Genomic DNA, 22,078 nt, shown 5'->3' on the forward strand with positions numbered 1-22,078 from the left:
TTCATTTTTGCTCTTGCAATAATTGCTGGCTGTGACAACTTTTTGTAAGAATTAAAATGTTAGAAACTTTTGGAAATGCATGAACTTTTTGTAAGAATTAAAATGTTAGAAACTTTTGGAAATGCATGAACAAACTAAGCATGCCTGTGTAGTTTCACTGAAGGCACATCTGATTTCCTGCTTTTTGCAATGGATAGAAATCACGTGAGCATAAGTAGTATCTTGGAACATTGGAATATGTGGGCGAGACAAAAAGAAAGTAGATTTCTAAGTTGAAAGGAGGGACTAGACCCCATTCCGTAAGACCTGAAACAGAAACACACACACACACACACACACACTTTTAATAACCATTTTTATTTCAATCTAGAAATTATGTTAGTAAAAATGCTGCTTCCCAATAAACTTTTGGGAAAATAGAAAGAGATGTATGATATGTGTGTGTGTGGGTGTAAAAAAAGTCACAACTCTAAATCCAGAATATTATACAATGAGACACACCCACTAAAGTCAAGAACAAAAGAGGCTAGGATGATCTCTGCTTCTCATTCTCCTCCTTTTCTCCGAATCTCTGCTTAAACCATGGTTCTAAACAGAAAACATGATAATTGGCAAACAAGAAATAAAACTCCCTCTATTTCCAAATAACAGGGTGATACATTTGAAAAATGTTAGGACCAATAATTAAGTCAATTCAAGTAATAGTAGAATTCAGCAACATAGTAGGATCTAAAATTTACATGTAAAAATCAGGAACATTTGTATTGCTAAAGAAGAATTTTTAAAGATAAAGGTAAATTTGATTTATAGTGGCCCAAAAAGTAAATTAAGGACCTTTATAAGAAATGTTCAAAACTTACATGAAGTTGGCTGTGAAACACTCGTCAAAGATGTAAAAGTAGATTTGAACAAAGGAAAAGGTATTCTTCATTCTTGCTGAGGATTATCAAAATGTTAATTCTCTCAAAATTAATGAATAGATTCAGGGTACCCTAATAAAACTTCAATAGGCATTTTAATAGTGCTAGACAGGAACAACCTAAAGTTCAGGTGTAAAAATAAACACACACAAATAGTTAAGAAAATACAAAGAATGGGGAGCTATGAGAGATCTAATCTTACAAGATATTAAGACATATTCAAAGCCCCTTTGATTAAAACAGTGTGTTACTGGCACACAAGTGAACAGATTTATGGAACAGAATGGAAAGGACAGAATAGACAAATCTAGATATAGAAATCCATTGTATGACAGAAGCAGACCTAAAATCATTGCAGCAAAGCTGGTCTTTTGAATAAATGATGTTGGAAAAACTGGACAGCCATTTTGAAAAAAAGAAGATAAAATTAGATTCAATTCTTGTGCTATCCAAAGAATACATGCTAAATTGATCAGATGTGTAAATATAATAACATGAAAATGGACACATGCTAGACGAAGGCATGGGTGAATTCCTCTGGGTGTAGGTAAAGGCTTCTAACTGTGACTAAAATCCCAGATGAGATGTAATAAAAATAAACACTGATAACATTGACAACATATTTCTTTTCTTTAAGTTGCATAGCAAAATGTCATAAGCAAAGCCAAAAGACAAATGGCAAACTAGAAGAAAATATTTGTAACATCTATCACTTGTGTCTTAGCCTTCTCTTACATTGCTATAAAGAAATAACTAAGACTGAATAATGTATATATATTAAAAAATGTAAGGCCAGGCACAATGGCTCATGCCTGTAATCCCAGCACTTTGGGAGGTCGAGGCAGGTGGATCACGAGGTCAGGAGTTTGAGACCAGCCTGGCCAAAATTGTGAAACGCCGTCTTTACTAAAAATGCAAAAATTAGCTGGGTGCAGTGGTGCACACCTGTAATCCCAGTTACTCGGGAGGCTGAGACAGGAGAATTGCTTGAACCCAGGAGGCAGAGGTTGCAGTGAGCCGAGATTATGCCACTGCACTCCAACCTGGAAGACAAGAGCAAAACTCCTCAAAAAACAAAAAGTGTATGCATATATATTTAATTGGCTTATGTTTCTGCACACTATAGAGGAAGTGCAGTGGCATCTGCTTCTGGGTAGGCCTCAGGAAGCATCCTATCATAGTGGGAGGCAAAGAGGGAGCAGGCACCTCACATGGCCAGAGCAGGAGCAAGAGAGGGAGAGAGAGAGTTCATGGGGAGACGCCACACACTTACACACTGTTAAGATAGCACCAAGTCATGAAAGATCCACCCCCAAGACCCAAACGCCTCCCATCAGGCCCTACTTTTATTATTGGGGATTATAATTCAACATGAGATTTAAGCAGGGACAAATATCCTAACTCTATCACTCCACTCCTGGACTCTCCCAAATCTCATGTCCTTCTCATGTTGCAAAACGTAATCTTGCCTTCCCAGCAGTCACCCAAAGTCTTAACTCTTTCCAGCATTAACTCAGAAGTCCAAAGTCTCATCTTAGAAAAGCCAAATCCTTTCTACTTGTGAGCCTGTAAACTCAAAAACAAGTTAATTCCTTCCAACATACAATGGAGATACAGATAGTAGGTAAATATTCCCATTCCAAAAGGGAGAATTATTGACCAACATAAAGAGGCTTACAGGTTCCATGCAAGTTCAAAATACAGCAGGGCAGTCATTAAATATTAAAGCTCCAAAATAATCTTTACTTTATGTCCCACTATCCAGGCCACACTGATGTAAGGGGTGGGCCCTCAAGGTCTTCGGCATCTCTACCCCTGTGGCTTTGCACAAGGGTTTAACCCCTGTGGCTGCTCTCACAGGCTTTGAGTGCCTGCACCTTTTTGAGGCACAAAGTGCAAGCTACCAGTGGATCCACTATTCTGGGGTCTGGAGATCAGTGACCCACTTCTCACAGTTCCACTAGGCAGTGCCCTGGTGGGGACTCTGTGTGGGAACTCCAAACCCCTTTTCTACTTGGCATTGCATCTAGCAGAGGTTCTTGTGAGGCCTCTACTCTTGTAGCAGGCTTCCTCCTGGGCACCCAGCCTTTCTCATACATCCTCTGAAATCTAGGCGGTGGCTGCCAAGTGTTCTTCACTCTTGCATTCTGTGTATCTACTGGCTTAGCACACCATGGAAGCTGACAGGGCTTATGGCTTGCACCATCTGAAGCAGCAGCCCAAGCTGTATCTGGGGACTTTTGAGCCAAGGTTGGAGCATGAGCAGTTGGGATGTGGAGAACAGTGTCCCAAGGCTGCACAGGACAGTGGGGCCCTGGGCTTGTCCCCTGAAACCATTCTTTCCTTCTAGGCCTCTGGGCCTGTGAAGGGAGAGGCTACCACAAAGGTCTCTGAAAGGCCTTCAAGGCCTATTCTCCGTTGTCTTGGATATTTGTACTTGGCTCTTTTTTAGTTATGCATATTTCTCTAGCAAGAGGTTGCTCCACGTCCTGCTTGAATTCTTGAATTCCTCTCCAGGAAACTATTTTTTTCCTCTCTGCCACATGGCCAGGCCGTAAATTCCGTGAACTTTTATGCTCTGCTTCCTGTTTAAATATTATTTCAAATTTAAAGTTATTTATTTCTTCCCACATCTGAGCACTGGCTGTTAGAAGCAGCCATGCAAATGCTTAGCTGCTCAGAAATTTCTTCTGCCAGATACCCTAAATCATCACTCTTGAAATTCAAACTTCCACAGAGGCATAGGGCATGGACAAAATGCAGCCAAGTTCTTTTATAAGACATAACATGTGTGACCTTTGCTCCAGTGCCCTATAAGTTTCTCATTTCCATCTGAGACCTTGTCAGCCTTGACTTCACTGTCCATGTCACTATACGCATTTTGATCACAATCATTTAATCACTATCTAAGAAGTTCCAAAGTTTCCCTAATATTCATGTTTTCTTCTGAGCACTCCAAACTCTCTCAACCTCTGCCTGTTACCCAATCCAAACCTGCTTTCACACTTTCAGGTATCTTTATAGCAATGTCCCACTCTCCAGTACCAATTTTCTCTGCTAGACCATTCTTGCATTACTATAAAGAAATACCTGAAACTGAGTAATTAGTAAAGAGATTTAATTGGCTCATGGTTCTGCAGGCTTTACAAGAAGCATGGTGCTGGCATCTGCTTGGTTTCTAAGGAGGCCTCAGGAATCTTGCAATCATAGCAGAAGGTGAAGGGGGAGCAGGCACATCACATGGCCAAAGTGGGAGCAAGAGAGAGTTGGAAGGGAGGTGCTACACCCTCTTAAGTCAGCACCAAGCCAGAAGGGATCTGTTCTCATGACCCAAACACCTTCCACTGGGCCCCACCTTCAGCACTGGGAATTACAATCAACATGAAGTTTAGGCAAGGACAAATATCTAAACTATCAACAGACAAAAGTATAATATCCCTTATTTATAAAGATCTTTTAAAAATTATGGGGTGCAGAGAGGACCACAAATCTTATGGTAAAATGGCAAAACATGTGAATAGACAATTCACAAAAAGATATATAGTGCCCATAATCATATGAAAAGATGTTGAATTTCATGAATACCTAAGATAAATAAAGCAATACTAGGATACCACTCATCACCCATCAGATTAGCAACAATTTAAAAGCTTAACAATGCTTTCTTCTGTAGAAGATGGGGAGAAACAGACTCTAATATATTGCTGGTGGGAATACAAAATGGTACAAGACCTATAGAGAGGAATTGGCAACATGTAACAAAACTACATATGTCTTTAATTTCCAACTCAACAATCCTCCCATCCTAATTCTTTTTTTTTTTTTTTTTTTTGAGACGGAGTCTGGCTCTGTCGCCCAGGCTGGAGTGCTGTGGCCAGATCTCAGCTCACTGCAAACTCCGCCTCCCGGGTTTACGCCATTCTCCTGCCTCAGCCTCCCGAGTAGCTGGGACTACAGGCCCCCGCCACCTCGCCCGGCTAGTTTTTTGTATTTTTTAGTAGAGACGGGGTTTCACCGTGTTAGCCAGGATGGTCTTGATCTCCTGACCTCATGATCCGCCCGTCTCGGCCTCCCAAAGTGCTGGGATTACAGGCTTGAGCCACCGCGCCCAGCCTCTCCCATCCTAATTCTAAAGATACGTCTTCAATTATTTGAAAATACATATAAACAAAGTTATTCATTGCTGCAATATTCTAACTGTAAAATATTGATAATCATATAAGTAAGCATTGGAGATTTTGTGAATAAATGATAGGGTGTAAATACACATGGAGTAGTATGCAACAGTTAAAAAGAATGGGAACAATCTCTATGAATTTGTATAGAGAAATTTTCAGAGGCTATTGTTCATTGATCAAAGTACAAAGGAATATATGGAGTATGCACATTTCATGTAAAAAGAAGGGAAAATAGACATACACACACACGCATACACACACACTTGCCTTTACATAAAAACACAGTAAAGATAATCAAGGATCCAGTGAAATGGGTTACCTACAAGGAACAGGATGGACAGGATAGAAAAGGTCTTGCCACTTTTCTGGACACGTCTTTTGTATAGATTTGACTTTTAGAAGCATGTTAATGTCCTGTATATCCAAAAATGAAACTAAGTCAATATGGATAAGATGGAGAACGTGAAACTGAAACAAACAGACCCAGTTGCATTAGCATGGCCACAATGAATGGAAGAAAAAATACACCAATCCTTGTAACTTAGAAACACAGTATATTGACTATATAGTCTCAGTCTTAGGCAAGGTGTGGGAAGGATTGGAAACCACCAGAACTCTTTCCAGACAGATATGATTTTTGTAATGAGGTAAATAAGTAAATCTGAAATAATTTTAGATTTATTATGGAATTAAACAAAAGAATAAATGTGTTAATGTTCTTAGGAGTCAGTGTGCTCATTACGGAAGAAAGACATACAAATATCAAAGGAGGAAAGCAATAAAAGTCTCTGTAGTGATAGACTGGATTTGGAGGTATCACTGTGTACTCAATATTTCTAAAATATGTGTATATTTGTTATGCAATTATGTGCGCACATGTATATATATGTATATATGAACACACATACGTGTACATATATATAGATATGTTTATATAGTTGCATATATTGATATGTGTGTGTATACATACATGTATTTCTTACCTTGATACAATAAAAAGACCTAAAAGTACAGACACAACATTAGCAGTGAGCACAACTAGCACCACATCTTGGTCCCGAGTACCATTGCTCTTTAATAGGACAAGAGTTTCTCAAAGAGATGCCTGTTTCTGGGGTTGAAGAGGTATGTGCTAGATGAGCCTGGAACATCTTGCTATATAAGAAAGTAAGGAGTATTCTTAAAAATTGCTAGGCACATGTCACAAAGATAACAAGAGCCAGCTCGAAGGGATTCCTATTTCTCAAGTCTAGAAAAATTTGAGCACCAAAGTAATGAGCTATTGTAATGGCATTTAAACCTTGATAAAAAAAATCGGACACCATTAGTCCGTGTTACTAATAAATAGACAAATCAGTAAATGGGGGAAAAGGGTGGGCTCTTCGCAATACTCATCATTGGATGGGGTCCAAACACTGGGGAGAAGTTTTGACCGGGAGCAAGATGTTTGGTTGGTCTTAAAGTATCTCCTCACAGATCACCTGTTAGTTGGAAGAGAAGCAGTATACAATACAGAAATCAGACATCATCTTAACTAGCTGATAAAAGTTAAAATTAGTACTGAGAGGCAGAAGGACTTTGTGTGAGTAAGGAGGAAGATACCCTAACAGGAGCACAATATCACCTGTATGGTATTATAGCCAAGTGTGAGTAACCCGTATCTAACCATGAGGAAACATCAGACGAACTCAAAAAGAACATTCCGTTCAAAAAGGGCAGAATAGAGTTATATTCTTCAACAACATAAATGTCATTAAGACACAGACAGTGGAAATGTTCCAGATTAAAGAAGACCAGAGACACAGCAAATAGGTATAACAGTAGCCCCTAGATTGGATCTGTTATCAGGCAAGAAAGAAATCCCACAAAATTCATCATTGAGTTGGTTGATTAAATTGAAATACAAATAAAGATTTGACATAAGTATCATGTCAATAATATATTTCCTGAGATCAATAGCTATATACTGTGAAGACATTCTCTATGCTCAGATATATCATCCAGAGAAAACAATGAAGTAAATGAGGTAAAATGTTATAAAGTAGAGAAAGGATGTAAAGTTGCTCCACATACTACTTGTTTTATTCAAATTTTTTTCTGTAAATTTGAAATCATTTCCAAATTAAAAAATTCAAATATGTTTAGAAAACATGCCATTTTAACCAAAAAAATTGTATAGAATAGTCCATGAAACACTCTTTAAAGTGTTCTTGATGTCAAATTTGATCTGAAAGTTGACATCCTCAGGTTCTTTCAAATATATGACAGGTGTACACAGTTCACATCATCTGCCTCATTGTCTTTGACAAATAGATTTGTGCAATATTTAGACTTTCAGGCAGTGAAAGTCAGCCACTAAACAATTGCTCTGGGACATTACCATTACCAAGCTCTTCTCTCTCTCTTCTTATATGCAGCAAATTCTATTTCATGCATTCTTTCAAAAATACTGTCACAGCATCTCTAGATTTCTATCAGCATGATCAAGCTTTCTATCCCCTCATTTTGAGCTTGTATATAATCACAGGATGTCTCCATCACTTAATGCCACCCTTTCCATTCTAGTCATACTCTAATTAATTGAAGAAAATAAATTCAAGCTTGGGAATGTGAAATAAACAACAATTTGTTAATAAAACAGTATCAAGGCTGCAGAAATAGACCTTTAGTTAATATATATACTTCTCCACACACCATGACCCCTTCTTCACTTCAATAAAACTCCTACTCCCAGAAGATCCCTTCTCTTTTCTCCAACGCCATTGACAGTTCTCCTCCAGATGTTCCATATGTTCTTTGCCTTATCAGTGTGAAGTCATATGTCTGAATGTGTCTCCGCGTGTGTCTGTATGGCCTGGAGTGGGGAATTTGAAATATTAATTGACTGCTTCCACGTGATGAACTCAAGATGTATACTCTGTTTTTTCCATATATATAAAATACATGTTCTAGAGGAAGAAATATTGCTGAGGTCCAATAATTTAATAGAAATAGCTACATTCTAACCATCATGTGACTGATTTAGGCAAAAACTTTTTTGCTCGATTGTTTCGATTGTTTCTTGTGTTGAAAGAATTATTCAATGGACTAGCAATCTGTGACCACATTTTTCATGACTGGAACATTTAGATATGGTGATATGCTTATATCAGGATTTCTTTAATATAGGCTCTTGCTTTTTATTTATGGGTTCTTTTCTAAAAAAATTATTCAGCAGATATTATGTAGTTCTTTGAGGGTGTAATGTTTTTGTTTAATTACATCAGAAAATTTTTAGAACCAAAATGATCAGAAAAAGATTTTCTGAGCAATAATTAGTTTTTAGAGATTAAAATGGGATTTCCCTCAATGATTGATTTCATATCAAAACTAGGAAAATTACTGAAAGCACTTTTTTGGCCAAATTCTTCCCATTTAGCATGTTTGCAATTTTTTCAGTTCTATGCCTTCAGAAATTTCTCTTTCTTTCTTCACCCCCAGTCATTTGTACTTTTGTCTACCAAACAAGTCCTCTACAAGAAAATCATTCCCTACTTTAGAGGTTTTTGTCTTATGCCAACAAATTCTCTTAGCTTTTCTTGTTTATGTGTTAGCACATAGAAAAGTAAGGAAAACCTATTTACCCAAGAGGGAGAAAGATGGTAAACCCCTCACTTCCCCAAAATGGTACCAAAACATAAAATTTCAGACCAAATTTAGAGCCTAAACATTAGTTACAGAATGAAAATGTATTCCTTATCATAGCCAAAATGTATTCATTTTTCACACATTATAGTATATTTGTTCCCTATGCACTGTTATTAAAAACAACAACGAGAAAGCAGTTTTTTGGGCTATAGAATTTAAGCAAATTAGAAACTATTAAAATTACACTGATGAATCTTGAATTTGATCTAAAAAATTACTGTTGAAAATAAATAGGGTACTCGTATACTCACATCTGTTTAAATAATTTGACACGTTAAGTTTGAACCACAAAGGATATATATGTGACCAGTTTTAATTGGGAAAAAAAGAAAGGGATAGATACTTAAATAGATCTGGAGGATTCAAATCAAATTTATTTTCCAAGAAAATGATAGGTAAGAATTAAGAGGCTTTTGATAGACACTTCTGTCATTCATTAACTCTTTTGTGATTACTCATTAAACATATTAATTTAATAATTACTTCCTTTTTTTCCTTTCACATTTTTTACATTTAGATAGGTTCTCACTTTGTTTCTCAGGCTGGAGTGCAGTGGTGTGTTCGTAGCTCTTTGCAGCATTGACTTCCTAAACACAAACAATACTCCAGCTTCAGCCTCCCACGTAGCTAGGATTACAGCCTTCTGCCAGCAAGATTGCCTAGTTTTTTTTATTTTTGTAGAGATGGGGTCTTGCTATGTTGACCAGGCTGGTTTTGAACCATGATTCAAGCGATCCTCTCACATCAGCCTCTCGAAGTGATGGGATTACAGGCCTGAGCCACTGCCCCCACCCAATTCAGTTTTTTATCCAGCACTGTCAGATAGCATTCTAGTCGAAGATACAGTACTTGATATAAATGACCAAAACTTCTGCTTTTATGAAACTTATATTCTAGTAGAGATGTCAAAAGTTAAAGTGAGGCTGGGTGTAGTGGCTCCCACCTGTAGTCCTAGCACTTTGGGAGGCCAAGGCTGGCAGATCCTGTATTAGTCCATTCTCATGCTGCTGTAAAAGACATACCTGAGACCGGGTAATTTATAAAAGAAAGAGGTTTAATTGACTCACAGTTCAGCACAACTGGAGAGGCCTCAGGAAACATACAACCGTGGTGGAAGGGAAAGCAAACACGTTCTTCACATAGTGGCAGGAGAGAGAAGTGCAGCGAGAAACAGCAGGAAGGCATCTTAGAAAACCACCAGATCTCATGAGAACTCACTCACTATCACAAGAACAACATGGAGGTAACTGCCCCCATGATTCATCTGCCTCCCACTGGGTCTCTCCCATGACATGTGGGGATCTATGGGAACTACAGTTCAAGATGAGGTTTGGGTGGGGACACAGCCAAACCATATCAGATGCCTTTGAGTCCAGGAGTTCAGATTCCTTCAGACCAGTCTGGGTAGCATGGCAAAACCCCACCTGTACAAAAAAAATGAAGAAATTTGCAGGGCATGGCGGTGTACACCCCTAGTCCCAGCTACTTAGGAGACTGAGGCGAGACGATCACTTGAGTCCAGGAGGTTGAGGCTGCAGTGAGCCATGCTCATGTCACTGCACTCCAGTCTGGGTGACAGAGGGAGACCATGTCTTGAAAAATAAATAAATAAATAAATAAATAAATAAATAAATAAATGGAAATCATACTAAGAAAAATCATTAAAAATCTTAATTATGAAGGAAATTAGAAGTTCAAAGGAAGATTGGTGAGTTTATTGAAAGTGTAAATTTATTTCATACTCACTGAATTCACCCAGCAGTCTCAAGAAAATATTTAGCTTCAGCAAGTACTTATATATTGGTGCTGTATTAACTTTTAATTAGAAAGTCATGATCTCTCTCCAAAGAAATGGATACAGTAAATACATTCCCAGTATTAAATACAACCTATTTTTTAGATTAAATAACTATTGTATAGCATTCAGTTGGTGTTATTTCCACATCTTCATTTACCTGACTGTTTCTACAGCTCTTACTACATTGAATATAAAATGCTCACTGATCATGCAGATATATATATATAAAATAAATCCTACTGGAGTATTTAACTCTAGCTACACCTAGGACTATGAATATTCCTACAGATTTAAAAGATATTATTTGGAGCATATGTATGGAATGAATGCTTTCAAAACATGGAAATGCAAATGATCTTAATTCATAAATGAACGAATTATTCTTCTTAATGTTATTGAATATCATTTCCTAGTTACAGAGCTAGGGGAAAAGAATGAAATCTATCTATCTATCCTTATATCCATCTGTTATTATGTATCATTTCTGGTTGTCCACATTTTTACATTTTCTAGATAAACGTTTTATTTTAGTCACATGGTGTTTAAAAAAAAGAAAAACTGGGTAATCAATTGTGAGAAAATGAAAAGGACCTTCCCATGCCACTATAAAAGTATGCCATATCTTGGCTCAGACCCAATTCCGCAGAATATCCATTAGTGATATTAGTAGTGATACCTAAAAGTCTCATTGTCAATATTAATCTGCAAAACCATATCTTTTTCATTACTCGCATTATCATTAACAAATACACATAATGTTTATGATAAGTACAAAGTAGAATACAACCATAATTGACTATCTGTAATGCAAAAATATGGGATTTATATCATTTTATGTAAAACTACTGCATCATTAACTATAAAGCTTCCTTCTTTTTTAATGTAAGTTTTAAAAACCAGTGTTACATACACAAACCTTTACATTTGACATTTTGTCCTAATTAGAGAAATTGTGTGATGATTACCCTACTTAACAAATGAATAGGCCAGGAGCAGTGGCTCAGCCTGAAATCTTAGCACTTTGGGAAGCCAAGGCGGTGGATTGCCTGAGCTCAGGAGTTCAAACCAGCCTGGCCAACATGGTGAAACCCTGTCTCTACTAAAAAGACAAAATTATCCCGGCGTGGTGGCACATCCCTGTAATTCCAACTACTTGGGAGGCTGAGGCAGGAGAATCACTTGAACCCGGGAGGCAGAGGTTGCAGTGAGCCGAGATTGCACCACTGTGCTCCAGACTGGGCAACAGAGCAGACTCTGTCTCAAAAAAAAAAAAAAAAAAAAATAAGGAGCAAACTCCTTTAGAAGTATAATTTATTGCTTATTCCAGCTTACTTCGGTGTGAACCAGGGAAGAACCAGGGAAGAGGAGAGGCTAGAAAAGAAGAGGAAGAAACTGACGAACACAAAAACCCTAAATCTCTTGTCGACAAATATGGGAAGTGGCAGCACAAAATTTATATATAAACATTAGATATATGAAGCAAACATGTTTTTAAATCCAACCTTCATTATAAATATAAATATTCTTTTTTTTTTTTTTTGAGACGGAGTCTCGCTCTGTCGCCCAGGCTGGAGTGCAGTGGCGCGATCTCGGCTCACTGCAAGCTCCGCCTCCCGGGTTCACGCCATTCTCCTGCCTCAGCCTCCGCAGTAGCTGGGACTACAGGCGCCCACCACCTCGCCCGGCTAGATTTTTGTATTTTTTTAGTAGAGACGGGGTTTCACCGTGTTAGCCAGGATGGTCTCGATCTCCTGACCTCGTGATCCGCCCGTCTCGGCCTCCCAAAGTGCTGGGATTACAGGCTTGAGCCACCGCGCCCGGCCAAATATAAATATTCTATAACTTTCATTCCAAAAGAATCATGAGTATGTGAGAGTCAATTTCTGCACAGCAGCAATGAAAAGTTGTTGAAATAAGTGACTTTGTCTTTTCTCTCAGGATTGACATCTTTAAGTATGTGATCTACGGCATCGCAGCTGCGTTCTTTGTGTATGGCATTTTGCTGATGGTAGAAGGCTTCTTCACGACTGGGGCCATCAAAGATCTCTATGGGGATTTCAAAATCACCACTTGTGGCAGATGTGTGAGCGCTTGGGTATGTTCGTTCTTTACATTCAGTATTTAATGTGGATTTATTTCAATAGCACACAGGTGTTTGCATTCATCTCCCAAGAATTAAAGTATTTTTTTTAAACACAGTAACATTTCCTTCTGTGATGCTAAATTAAATCTTGATAACATTATTTTTGAAATTAAGATTATTCCTTGTGAAAATTCAGTTTCAAATCCTCAGATTCTATGTAGCACAACTAGTTTTGTTTCTAGAGGTTGCAACACTGTTGGTTGATCTATGATTTTTTTTTTTTTCAAAAGGCTTTGTGGTTCTCATGAGAATTACAGAAAAATTCATCTCCAATTTATAAGCAATACATGTGCCTGTGTCCTGTTAAACATATGTGTCTGTATTTTACTGTAAATTTGAGGACAGCTATATCATGTGATTTCTGTTTTGTATTAACTGAGGAATTCTATTAATTTCCACCTTAAATTTTAATTTATATAATATTTAATGGCAAATCTAACTTACAGTCTTACTCTAGAGTTTCCTAATACAGAAAATGCATATTAATGCATAAGAGCGGTGAAAATGAAAAGTAATAAGGTTGAAAGTACTTTTGCACTTTTATGCAGAATAATTTTTCTAGAATGAAGTGTTGAAGCTTCCATTCTTGACAGACATATTTTCCTTTTTTCTAATGTTATGTAACAACATGTGTCTAATTATAACATATAATTCATATTAAGTAAATTTTCTCTAATAGGGAATGATGTAAATTACTTCAATCTCACAGAAATGTTCAAAAATACCTGTTAACCAGCAAACCTTTTTTATTTTAACCTGTTTCTAACACATTTTATTATGCTTCTCGGTGTCAACAGTAATGATAATCTGATAAGATAGTTTGCCTGAGCTGTGGATATTTGTAATGGTCTCTGGAATTATTTCTTATGAGAATCACCTATTTTAGTTTGGGACAAAACTAATCGTAACACCCAAAGAGCTAAAATATATGAATTCGAGTAAAAGTGGGATCCCAATAATGTGACTAAGTGGCTTTCAACTGTGCCTTATTATTGAAATTTTTTAAATCAGTAATATCAAATTATAGATCCAGAAAAACTTAGTTACACAGAGATCTTGGATTGATGAAAAAGTAAAACATGAATAATTCATGGTCCAATTTTCAGTGATGCCGAAGCAATTTCTCTAGTAAAAAGGCAACTTCCGATTTTAAGATTCATTTCTCTTCTGCCAATAGAGTGAATTGAGTTATATAGTAATTGGCTTTTTATTACAATTGGAAGAGTAACATTGTAATGCCACTGGTGTGCCTTGGCAAGTTACTTACCTTTTATGGATCACAGTTTCCTCATTTACAAAATGAGGATCATTTCTAAAGCTTATTCCAGCTCAACGAGTCTATGATGCTAAAGCCCTAGTGAAAAAATAATGAGATAAGGGGTTCTGAAAGCACGTCTTTACCATAAGGTAATAACCCTCTGCCAGGAAGAGTGCAGTCAATTGTGTTATTTCATTCAGAATTTGAAAATAACTTCATAATAAAAAAGAAAAAGCAATCAACGAAGAACTGCATATCTATATATAGAGAGATATGCACTTGGTTAGCTGCCTGACATTCAAGCATCTTAAAGGTATTTCAAATAGGAATTTTCGAAGCAAACCATGAACCACGTTTCTGTTTTTTGTTTTTGTTTTTGTTTTTCTATAATGGTAACCATTATGTCACCAGTCCCACCCAACAGACCAGAACGGTGGCAGCAGTTGCGTGGGCTCCTCCAGAGTCAATGCAGCAGGGTGTCAGCCCAGCAAGATGCCCCGCCCACTCCTGTAACACCTTCCCGCCACCCCGGAATGAGCAGAGCAGAGACAGGAGTAGAAGCTGTATTCTCCTGCGTTCTGCAGAGACAGGAGAGCAGCAGATGAGGCTCTGAGCCATACTCTGGCTGTCCCAGCACTGCCTTCACGAAGGGGGTAGCTCCACCACTTAGAAGTAAACAGTGGCGGCTGCGGCCAGCACTGCAGAACCCTGCCTCCCTTCTCCTCTGCCAACCATTCCTCCACACCCCCACCTCAGCTTGCATATCAGGCAGGACTTGCAGCTCCATGAAATCGAGGGGAAAAGAAAGATTTATCTTCCACCCTCTCCCACTACTTATTTCCATTCTCCTGATGCTGCTTTTTTTTTTAACATTAATTTATTATTATTATTATTATTTCATTTGTAGGCAGATTGTATCTTACAGTCTACCTTATTATGTTCAAAGTGAACCTGTTAACCTGTTTTGCCTGTGTTCCGTAGCTTTGAATGAGTCTGTGCTTTTGAAGGTATTATATCAGTGCAGCTCTACTTGGGATACTGAATAATACTAAAGCGTGATTTTTTTTTTTTTTTTTTTTTTTTTTTTTTGCGACAAGTATATAAAAATCTTCCTTAGTTGATACTAACAGAAACTTGTTATTCTATCCCTGTTTCTCTCTGCTGCATAAAGAGTAAATGGTTACTCATTGAAATTACATCAGCACAAATGCAATTAATTTTGAAGCAGCAGGCCAGGCGCGGTGGATGACGCCTGTAATCCTAGCACTTTGGAAGGCCGATGCGGGCGGATCACGAGGTTAGGAGTTCATAAACCAGCCTGGTCAAGATAATGAAACCCCGTCTCTCCTAAAAATACAAAAATTAACCTGGCATGGTGGCACGCACCTGTGATCCCAGCTACTTGGGAGGCTAAGGCAGGAGAATCGCTTTAACCCAGGAGGTGGAGATTGCAGTGAGCCCAGATAGCGCCACTGCACTCCAACCTGGGTGACAGAGCAAGACTCCGTCTCAAAAAAAAAAAAAAAAAAAAAAAGAAAAGAAAAGAAAAATGAAGCAGCATTGTATCACTGAATGGAGAGATAATCAATATCCCCTTTACTCAATGAATGCCTTTGAAAGCATAACTTGATCTGCATTCTGTGTTTCCTCTCATGCAGTATCAGGGCCAATTCAAGTTCATTACAACATTTTAATGCTATCTATCATTCAAAATCCAGAATTTGAGGCACATAAAACGACAATATTAAATTTTGGGAGTGAAAATCATTATTAACTATTTTATTAAAACATTATATGAAAAGTTATTAAAGTATTTTAAGTAACAAAATTTATTTACCTTAAATATTAAATGACACCAAATTGAGTACAGTCAAATATATGTTATTGACTACTTTAAACATGACCTTATTAAGTTTAATGTAGAAATATTTATTTTCTTTAACCATATTTTCTTATTAAAGTTTAAGCCAAAACATATTTATTCCACTGCAAATTAGGAGACATTCAGTGTGTCACATTTTCAAATCTTGAGATATTTTTTGCACCCATCCCCAATTTTCTTATTTCTACAAATTTCCGATTGCTTCTGTGACATCATTATGGATCTCAGAATTTTTCTGTACTTCTTCTCTCATTTAGATTTTTAAATAAAACACTTCAGAAGTGATAGATTTCCCAAGTGTACTAAAGTCTATGGAATTTTTAATAAATTTATTTTCCATAAATCTACCTGCTCTAAGAGTTAAATAAAACAATAATAACTTTTGGAAGTGTGTTTACTAGTTTGCTATGGCTGCCACAACAAAGTACTATAAAGTGGATGCCTTAAACAACAGAAATTCATTGTCTCACAGTTCAGGAAGCTAGAAGTTTGAGACGAAAAAGTCACCAGGGTTGACTTTTTTTTTTTTTCCTGAGGGCTGTAAAGAACACCTGGTTCCGTGTTTCTCCCCTACCTTCTGGTTGGCTGCTGGTAATTTTGGTCATCCAGTGGTTTATAGAAGTCCTAGTCATCACTACCTTCACATTCACATGATGTTCTTCCTGCCTGAAAGGCTGTGTCCAAATTTCCCCTTTTTTATAAGGACAGCAGTCATTGGAATAGAGTTCACCCTAGTGACCTATTTTTTTCTTTTTCAACTCAATAAAGAGCAATAAGGTCAATCTCTGAGATACTGGTAGTAGAATTTCATCATATGAATTTTGTGAGGACACAATTCAACTCATAACAGTCTTATTATAATAGCAACATTCTTCCATATATGTTTTAAATAAACAAAATTAACTAATTATTATTGTTACCCTGTTTTAGAGATAAAGAATCATAAGAGGTTGACTATCCTAATCTGAAAATCCCAAATCTGAAATGCTCCAAAATGTGAAACTTTTTGGCTGTCAACGTGATGCTCAAAGGAAATGTTCACTGGAACATTGCAGATTCAGGGTATTTGGATTTGGGTAATTCAACTGGTAAGTCTAATGCAAATATTACAAAACCTAAAAAAAAATTTGAAATTCAAAACACTTCTGGCCCTAAGTATTTCAGATAAAGAATATTCAACCCTTATTCTGTTTGTTTAGTTCAAAACACCTGTCTTAGCCTCAGCCTTAGCCAGGCTAATTTTCGTATTTTTAGTAGAGATGGGGTTTCATGATGTTGACCAGGCTGGTTTACGAACTCCTTAGCCTCAGGTGTTTGTAGATTTGACCACAGCACATTAGATTAGTATTTTTAAGACATACTCTATATAATTATCTTAAAATCTATTCTGTATAACTCACAGCTCCGTTTCATAGCTTAAACTCAAATTTTAGTACTAATAATAAGTTCAGTAATAATAACGGGAAATATTTTTTAGGCACTTACATATGCCTGCACTATACCTACTATACTTAATTGTAGGACATTGAATCCTCTGATAAACTATGCCACAGAGATACTAGAATTATCCTCATTTCAGAGATGAAGAAGCTGCCACCTGGAGAGGATGACTGACTTGTCTGAGTACATGGTGGGTGATGAAGCCAGATTTGAATCCAAGCATCTGGCACAGAGCCCATGCCGCTAACCTCATGATCAGGGCTTCCCTACCATTTTATGGTTTGTTTGAGTTAATGTAATAGGATGGTTGTCTGTTCACCGAGGGTCTTTTGTAAATCAGCAGTCGTTTTCTGTTTTGCATCTTTGTAAGATCACTCACTGATTCATTACAGAGATGTCCTCATCTTAACCTTTGCTTTTATCAACAATCACGAATTGTCTCTTTCTACAAATACAAGAATGCCCTGCAGGATGTGAAAGAATTTGGTAGTCTAAGATACTTTTTTGTGACTAACAAACTTTTGATGACAAGCTATAAGGAGGCCTAAGATAAATTTCTAAGTATTGTAAAGAAACTCTGTGTTCTAGTCTGCCCCCAAAATTTAGTGCCTTTTAAAATAAAACGCGCGCGCACACACACACACAAACACACACACACACACACACATTTGAACCCAAACTGTGGAAACAGAATTCCTAGAATAAAGCCTTACCTCTTTCTAGGAAACTTAAGGCAACATCTTTTTTTTTTTTTTTTTTTCAGATTTTATCAGTAGGGAAGATTTGGAGGGTGGGCTGTAGGAGGTGTAGACTCCTTCAAACATAGGGGTGAGATTTTAAAATAATATTTGAAAAACCATTGCATTGAGGAAGAAGGGCCAGGATTTTATTTGCTGCAAGTATCTGAAGTAGATCTCGTATATTGCTTCAGAACTGAACTCTAAATACTAGGACAGTGGACCCATCTCAGCGTAACTGGTAAGATATTAACTATGCTAGTACATAAATTGTAGGAAGAAATAAATAAGAAAAAATAAAGTTCTTATTTTTTCTGATGTCTAATGTAAAAGTTGACAGAAATTTTCTGCTAGTCTCATAAGGTGGCATTGATAAAATGGAAAACTCTGTGTAAAGCATCTAGTTTAGATTTTAAAATATAAGAGACTTACAGCAGCCAGAAATGGAAAATTGATAAAAGTTTGCATCATGTGGATGCTTCTCAGATCACCGTAAGTTGTGACTGAAATTAAATTAAAATAAAATAACTTCTCAAAATGTTGAACATTTTATTTTGTTTATGTCTGTTTTTGCATTTTTAGATTATTCAAATCACGATATATACTCTTTGGCCAAAACTTTAAAAAAAAATTGCATATTCTCCAGATTGTCCTAGGATAAAATTTTATATAATTTATGATTGCTTACATTTTTATAATCCTAAAGTAATTTTTAAATAAACATTTTATTTTGGAATAATTTTAGATTTACAGAAAGGTAAAGATGGTACAGTTTCTATGTATACCAAACCTAGTCTGCCCTGTGACTGACACTTTACATTAGTATGGTATATTTGTTACAATTAATGAACCAATAATGATACACTATTGTTAACTAAAAGTCCATGCTTCTTTCTGATTTCCTTAGGTTTTGCAAAATGTTCTTTTTCTGTTTCAATATCCCATTCAGGATACCATATTACTTTTAATTGTCTCTCCTTAGACTACTAAGAACTACAACATTTTCTAAGACTTTCCTTGTTTTCAAAGGACTTGGCAGTTTTAAGGAGTATTAGCTAAGTAATACATTTTGTAAATGCACTTCGGTTGTAATTTGTTGGATATTTTTCTCATGATTAGATTGGGGTTTTGAGTAATGAGGAGGAAGGTCACAGAGATGAAGTATTTTTCTCATCACATCATATCAAGGGTGTCTAAAGTACTTTTACTTAAAAAGAAAAACTAAACACATAAAATGACACATTATCTGACTCAAGCTTTCCTAAACAAAGTAATTCTATTAAAAATAATTACATAAAGCATCTATTTTATGATAAACATCCTGTATTTAGGTTAATACTCTATGGATCTCTATTTTCTTTTTACAGAATACTTGAAATCTTCCAATTTCTAACTTTGTTAATATAAAATTAAATTATAGAATGTGATGCCCTCTAAAAAGTTTAGGGAAATATCTCTATATCATATGAATTTCTAATTTCTACTTACAAATATACTCTAGTTTAAATGAAGGCATCTGCAGGTATAGGTTTTTCAATCCAATTTTGCAATAAAGCCAGGAATTAATCTCAAGGATAGCAAATATTCATCCTCAACTTTTTAGACTTGATGGTTTCCAAGGCAACAATCTGGGTACATTCACTCACATTAACTGTTGTCAATGTGATTAGCCTCAATATTACACATTCAGGTGACACTTGACAAAGGAAAATATGGTTTGTAAAATTGGCTAATTCAAACTCAAATATACTTTTAGTATGCCAACTGGTTTCAAACAAGTAATAGTTAGTATTTAAATAGACCACTAGAGTAAGGATGAAATAATAACCACAGACTACTAATGGTCTTTTAAAGTACTGATTGGTTGGTGAATGCCTTTATTTTTCAACTAGAAATTTTATGCCTGCCATACTGGGAAAAATCTTTATGCAAAGATATTTTAAAATTATTTTCAGAAAAAACTCAAGAGCTATATATTTTTTTGATTCTGCCTTTCAAGCAATAACATTTCACAAAAGATATTGCTTCACGACATATTAGATTCATTTCTTTATCTCTGTTTCTCATTTTGAGATTAACCACTACTATAGTTTATATGTGAAGGTTGCTTTACGGGGAAACTAAGTGTTTTGAGGGTATTAAGTTAAATGTTCAGTGAAGAATTAGTAAGACTAGCATTATTATATTGGAAACACTGGTCAAAATTACTTTTCTCAGTCCAGGCACAGTGGCTCACGCATGTAATCCCAGCATTTTGGGAGGCCGAGGCAGGTGAATCACCTAAGGGCTGGAGTTCGAGACCAGCTTAGCCAACATGGTGAAACCCTGTCTCTACTCAAAATACAAAAATCAGCTGGGCGTGGTGGCGGGTGCCTGTAATTCCAGCTACTTGGGAAGCTGAGGCAGGAGAATTGCTTGAACCCGGGAGGTGGAAGTTGCAGTGAGCCGAGATTGTGCCATTGCACTCCAGCCTGGTTGATTGAGTGAGACTCCATCTCAAAAAAAAAAAAAAAAAAAAAAAAAAAAAAAAAAAAAAAGTACTATATTTCTCAGACATTTCCAGTGTCACTGATATTAAAATTATATTATATTGTTAGTACTCGCCAAATGGAAATTTCCTTTGCAGTAATATTTGCTGAAAAAATGTATATTGTACTTGAAACAGAGTTTTACTCTTGTTGCCCAGCCTGGAGTGCAGTGGCACAATCTCCTCTCACTGTTACCTCCACCTCCTGGGTTCAAGAAATTCTCCTGCCTCAGCCTCAGTAGCTGGGATCACAGGTGTTCCACCACGACAGGCTAATCTTTGTGTTTTTGGTAGAGATGGGGTTTCACCATGTTGGTCAGGCTGGTCTCAAACACCTCCTGACCTCAGGTGATCAGTGAGCATCATCCTCCCAAAGTGCTGGGATTACAGGCATGAGCCACCACCAAGCCCATCCGATGCTTTTATTTTTATATAATTTGACTTTATTTGAATATTGTTTTCAGTTGAAAACGTAAAATCTCTAGCTCAGTTTTATTTTTTTTAAGGATCTGTTACAAGGATTGATGTGTCATATTGTGTTGAGAGGATTCATCAAGAAACAAAACAGAATCCCTCTCCCTGGGGAGCCCCTACTACAGTCAGAATACATGGGAGACTTGTACATGAAGACCTGCATACTAAACCTATTGATGAACTTGCATATAGCTTACACTGCACAAAGAGGAGGGGATTAAAGTCTGTGATAAGGAAGTGTTGACTAGTGGAGACCTAAGGCCTAGTACAGTACACATTGTGGGCACACAGGACATTTTAATTACAGTGATGCACCCGCTAATGTGCTCATCAGTGCTGAACCACGTGTCGGAGGGTGGTCCCGTAGGCTTACAATACCATATTTTTACTGTACCTTTTCTATGGTTAGATATGTTTAGAGACACAAATACTTACCATCATGTTACAATTGCCTACAGTATTTGGTATAGTAACATGCTATGTAGATTTACGGCCTAAGAGCAATAGGCTATACCATGTAACGTAGGTTTGTAGCAGGCTACACATCTAGGTTTGTGTAAGTATATGCTAGGATGTCTGTACAAGGACTAAATTGCCTAATGATGAATTTCTCAAAATATATTCCTTTCTTTAAAGGATGTATAACTGTATTAACAAATTAGTGAGTAAAAGGGACTCTTGATCTTGGGTTGGGAGGATAGAAAGAACTTCTACAAGTAACCCAGAAGGTGTGAATTAGAATGAAATACATAGAGTGCTACAGTCATACGTGTGCTAGATCAGGATGGAGAGGTTTAGTAGTTGCAAAACTCTGATGTGTCATGTAAATCTTGAAGTATATGAACATGATTTATGGAGTGGATGAGAGCAATGCAAGATAATAAAGAAGAAAGTGTTGCAGTTAGTTTTTAAAAGTTGACTTCATTTTTTAGAGCCATTTTAAATTGGCAGTAATATTGAACAGAAGGTACACAGACTCACATTCCTTTCTCTTACATATATGCAGCCTCCCCTACTCTTAAAATCCCTCACCA

General features: G+C 36.8%; 1 protein-coding gene across 3 annotated transcripts in view; it reads left to right on the forward strand.

Moving 5' to 3' along the window:
* GPM6A (glycoprotein M6A) overlaps positions 1-22,078 on the forward strand; it is a 369,495-nt gene that overhangs the window by 316,906 nt on the left and 30,511 nt on the right. For 2 of the 3 annotated variants that reach the window (XM_010384077.1, XM_010384078.1), the window contains one exon: positions 12,522-12,678. The exons of the other annotated variant lie outside the window; for it this stretch is intronic. In XM_010384077.1, the coding sequence (XP_010382379.1) occupies positions 12,522-12,678 (157 nt within the window). The remainder of the gene's footprint in view (positions 1-12,521; positions 12,679-22,078) is intronic. 3 annotated transcript variants of the gene reach the window in all.

This window comes from Rhinopithecus roxellana, chromosome 2 (genome assembly GCF_007565055.1).
Source record: "Rhinopithecus roxellana isolate Shanxi Qingling chromosome 2, ASM756505v1, whole genome shotgun sequence".
Classification (NCBI taxonomy): Eukaryota; Metazoa; Chordata; class Mammalia; order Primates; family Cercopithecidae; genus Rhinopithecus; species Rhinopithecus roxellana.